The 4,457-nt window shown below is 33.3% G+C and overlaps 1 protein-coding gene across 1 annotated transcript; it reads right to left on the bottom strand.

The window, feature by feature from the left end:
* Nucleotides 1–724: 724 nt before the first annotated feature.
* Nucleotides 725–3,947, bottom strand: LOC109210510 (bidirectional sugar transporter N3-like). Its single transcript, XM_019373930.1, has 6 exons — nucleotides 3,709–3,947; nucleotides 3,306–3,342; nucleotides 2,971–3,181; nucleotides 2,336–2,497; nucleotides 2,114–2,233; nucleotides 725–1,298 (listed from the first exon to the last, which is right to left on the bottom strand). The coding sequence occupies exons 1-6, from the start codon at nucleotides 3,758–3,760 to the stop codon at nucleotides 933–935; spliced, it is 948 nt and encodes a 315-aa protein (XP_019229475.1). The 5' UTR covers nucleotides 3,761–3,947; the 3' UTR covers nucleotides 725–932.
* Nucleotides 3,948–4,457: the final 510 nt, after the last annotated feature.

Below are 4,457 nucleotides of genomic sequence, written 5' to 3'. Positions count from 1 at the left end.
TTAAGAGATAGAATAAGAAGCTTAAGATAAATTGTTTCTAAATTTAAAAAGGGGTCATTCCTTTTGAAATGGACCAAAAAATAAGAGGTTCACAAGAATTAAAACAGAGGAAATATATCTAAACATATGGCTAATAATATATATTCCAATACTAACAACCTCCTATATATGTTATTAAATTTTCCGATTTAACGACGTATTTATGGTTTTTGAAAAGATAAATACTCCCTCCGTTTCAATTTATGTAAACCAATTTGATTGGACACGAAGTTTAAGAAAGAGAAGACTTTTGAACTTGTGGTGTAAAATGAGGCACATATATTTTGTGTGGCTATAAATCATTGCATAAAGGTAAATTGTTTCCAAATAACGAAAGGGGTCATTCTTTTTGGCACGGACCAAAAAGGAAATAGGTTCACATAAATTGAAACAGAGGGAGTATAAACATTGATCAACAGTGAGCCTAGAGCAAACAGATCAGTGAGAGGGTTCACTAATTACGTATATATGTGTGTAATTATTACGTATATTTGTGTGTGTTAATTGCGTATACTTGTGTTTGTATTTGGTCCCGACAATACCATGCAAAAAAAGCATCTAACAAAAACCTTAGGGTGATACGTGGACCGGTGGAGCCAGCCAGCACGTTATATATTCATTTGGAAATTCTTAATTACCCGTTGAAGGACAAGTATATATATCCTCTATTGTACTGGTAGATTAGAAACATAAATAGTGGAATCGAAAGTAAATAATATAACGGCCATTCGATTCGTACAATTTCTCTTTTCCTCTTTATACAGAGAAATGGAAATCAGAGGTGGTAGCGAGAAATGTATGAATTACAAATAAATCAAAAAAGCAATATAATGAAACATACATGCAGATAGACAGTAGAAGAGAGTTAAATAATCAAAAGATTAATTCAAGACTCAAGCTGCAGCACACACCACAAGCACCGGGGTTTCATACTGCGGCTGCGGCTGCAAGTTCACTTGCGCCAGCTCGCCACCCGCACGTTCTTCATTTTCATGGTGGTTTGCCACCGGCAGCAGAGCTGGCACCGGTGGGCTAATTACGCTGCTCTCCCTGTTTTCTTCTTCATCCAGCTTCTTGATCATATCCTCGTTTTTCTCGGATTTGACAGGATGTATCTGTTCTGAGTTTCCTAGGACGACGATGTTTACTACATGCTCCGGCACCTTTTTGTCTAATTCTGCTGCTGGCTTTACCTTACGGTATAGCCCATACAACAGCATCTGAATCATTCCCAGGAAGAAACCCAACACATTCGGCAGCTGTAAAAAGTTAAAAATAAATTAATTACTCCAAAGATAAATGACGGAGTTCGAAGAGCAACGGTAAAATAATACTCCACCCATTCCAATTTATGCCGTGCTTTTTACGAAAGAAAAAAGAAGATTCTTTTAAATTTATCATCTAGAACAAGTTATAAAATATTCGTGTGGCTATAAATTATCTTATCAAAGGTAAAATAACAAATTTAAAGTTAAACTATTTTTAAATAATGAATTATAAATTTCTTTAAGGGATTAAAAAGAAAATTATGAAACATAAATTAGGATTGAGGAAATAGATCTAATGAGAAAGTATGCCTCATTATCATTTATTAAAAGAAACTTTTTTTGAGGAGCTTTTGGAGAAAGTTCAGACAAACTTAGTTTTGTGAGAAGTAAAAGAAAATAGTACTTACAAGTAATGAAGGCATATTTTTTAATATAAAAAAAATATACTAGTACTCCAACTAGTGGGATAAACTAATTAATTTTGGAATCAGTGATATTAAAAAAATGCTTAAGAATCATAGGAATAATTAAAGAAAAAATTAATGTCAGACAAAATGGAATTATACAATGAGATTTTTTAGTTTGGCTGAAATCTGCGGTGACCAATTTATGTCGAACAATTAATGTTGTGTATCGATTTGTAAACCATAAAGGCACAACATGTTCAAGATGAAGATTTGTGGTTCTTTTTTATTGCCTTTGTAAGTAGGTCGGTTTTAGTTGTCTAACTAGCACGTAACCCAAAATTAATTGTTCAAATGTATTAAAGAATACATAGTACTTTAGCATGTGGTTTAAGTACTTACTGCAATACACATGTCCTTTTGAAGGAGACCATAACAAAACCACATGATAGCACTTAATGTAAGAAAGAAAGACAGGGTGAAGGGCAGAAACTCCACACTCTTCGTCCGAACCACTTGAAACTGTAAAAAAGAAACAAGAATTAGAAATTTCTTTTTAATTTTATTACGTAGTTACTATGGGAAAACTTTTGAAACGATGTTAGTGCATCATCTCTATCTTACCACAATGCTAAGAGGTGCAGCAAAGACAGCCACTGCTACGGCTACACAAATCCAGCCCACTACTTGTACTCGAAGGGCTCCATTCAAAGGGAACAAAGTTACAAGAAATATCAGTGTGTACAATCCTCCAATCAATGATACCAAAAGTTTCACCGTCTGCCTCTGTTGTCAAAATATCATAAACTAGTTAGCACTCTATGTAACACTTTCTTACGTTCCTAGTCAGTATTTAACAAAGATTTTGAAAAAAAAAATAAAAAACTTCCCGACTGCAATACAGAATTGAACTGCACTACCATTTATGTCTTGGTGAAACTTTTTTCATTTATTAAGGGCCCATTTGGCCATAAAAAAAATTTCACTTTTTTCCGATTTTTTTTTTTACTTTTTTTCGAAATGAAAATTTTAAAAACTCCAGGAAACAGTTTTTGAAAATTTTCACTTCAGATGATTCACAAAAATTTAAAAACAACCCAAAATTATAATATTCATGTCCAAACTCAATTCTAATTTTCAAATATTATTTTCACTTTAAAAAAAAATCACTTTTTTTCTTGAATTTTACAATTCTTATGTCCAAACGCCCACTAAATCTTTCAGATTTTTAAATGTAAGTTATGGTGGGAAGTGCTTACCCTAGCCTCCTTGGATGCGTAGAGAAGGAAAATGGAGATGTAAATGGTCTCGACAACGCAACCGAAGGAGTTGATGGAGACGAGGAGAATGGCATTTTTCTTGATAAATGCATAATACATCCAGAGCATGGATGAAAACAGTGCTACCACGTAAGGGACTGATTGAAAACCCATGGTTGATTTTTCTTTGTAGATTCGGCGAAATGTTGGCCTGCAACAGTAATACAGTTGTTTTCGTGAAAATTTTCAAATTTAAGTGCATGACTGTCCAAGAAAAATAAATTAGACAAAAAAAAAAAAAAAAAAAAAAAAAAAAAAAAAAGCGGATTTCTTACACTGGAGCTAAGAAGACGAATATGGAAATAATGTTTCCTGAACCATACGGCAGAAGAAATACAAAGAGTTAGTGCTTTCATTATACGTGTGGGTGGATATGATGCTACTGCCATGAACTAGACAACTTAATTGGTCGATGAAATAAAGTGCAAGTGTTGGCAACCAAAATGGATGAAAATCAAGCACCGGGAAGGTTTGTCATGGAAAACATTCATGAGAACATGCAATTGACAATGTGAAAATTATAGTATTAAATAAGTAAAGTTTGGTCACATGAAAATTGAGCAAGGTGTTTTTGCACAATTTTTTGAACAAACAAGAAATGAAAGAGAATGAATGAGATGAAATTTGGGAAAGACAAGAAATGAATGAAACAGACATGTGAAACTTAGTTTTGCTTACCTAAGATTCCGAACACAAATATCCATGGATGGTGGAGGTCAAATATGGCCATTTCGACTGTTAAGTTAGGTTATATAAACAAGGGTTGAATGAAGAAGGCTTAAGGGTCTCTTGAGAACCCCTTTTGCTCTCTCTCTTCTCTTTATATATAACTAAAACCCACAATTTCATGCAAAAGGGGAGAGACAGGTATTTATAATGGGGAGAGGACCAGAAAAGTGTGGTTTGTGCATAGAACTCAATCATATTTATTGCATGACAAGTGTAGTCTTAGTAGGTGGCGTACGATAAAATCATTCACCCAAAATAATGGATTCTCAGCCTCACGTGCTCTCCCAATGCGTGCCAATCATATTAATTATTCTTATCATTCCACTTACTAGTACTGTTATTAATTAACATAATTTGGCTTCTAAACCTAATGCAGTCCAACCAACAGAATTACCATGAATTAATGCGTTAAGCTTAGGCAGGCTCACCGCTCCCTCCTTTTAGCTAGGAACTATTATTGTATTGTTAACAACTACTCCCTCTGTCTCATATTAATAATCGTGATTATTAAAAATAGTTGTCTCAAATTATTTATTATTTTAGATTTTAGAAATTCAAGATAAAATTGATTGATTTTTTTCTTTATTACCCTTTAGTAATAATTGTTCTTGATGATGGAGATAACACATAATATATAATAAATATTCAATAAAGACAGATTATATCTTAAGACATAAATAAGGGTAAAATAGTCCAAT

Source organism: Nicotiana attenuata, unplaced genomic scaffold, assembly GCF_001879085.1.
Source record: "Nicotiana attenuata strain UT unplaced genomic scaffold, NIATTr2, whole genome shotgun sequence".
Taxonomy (NCBI): domain Eukaryota; kingdom Viridiplantae; phylum Streptophyta; class Magnoliopsida; order Solanales; family Solanaceae; genus Nicotiana; species Nicotiana attenuata.
Note: the sequence above shows the minus strand (reverse complement) of the source record. Positions and strands in the feature narration are given on the sequence as shown.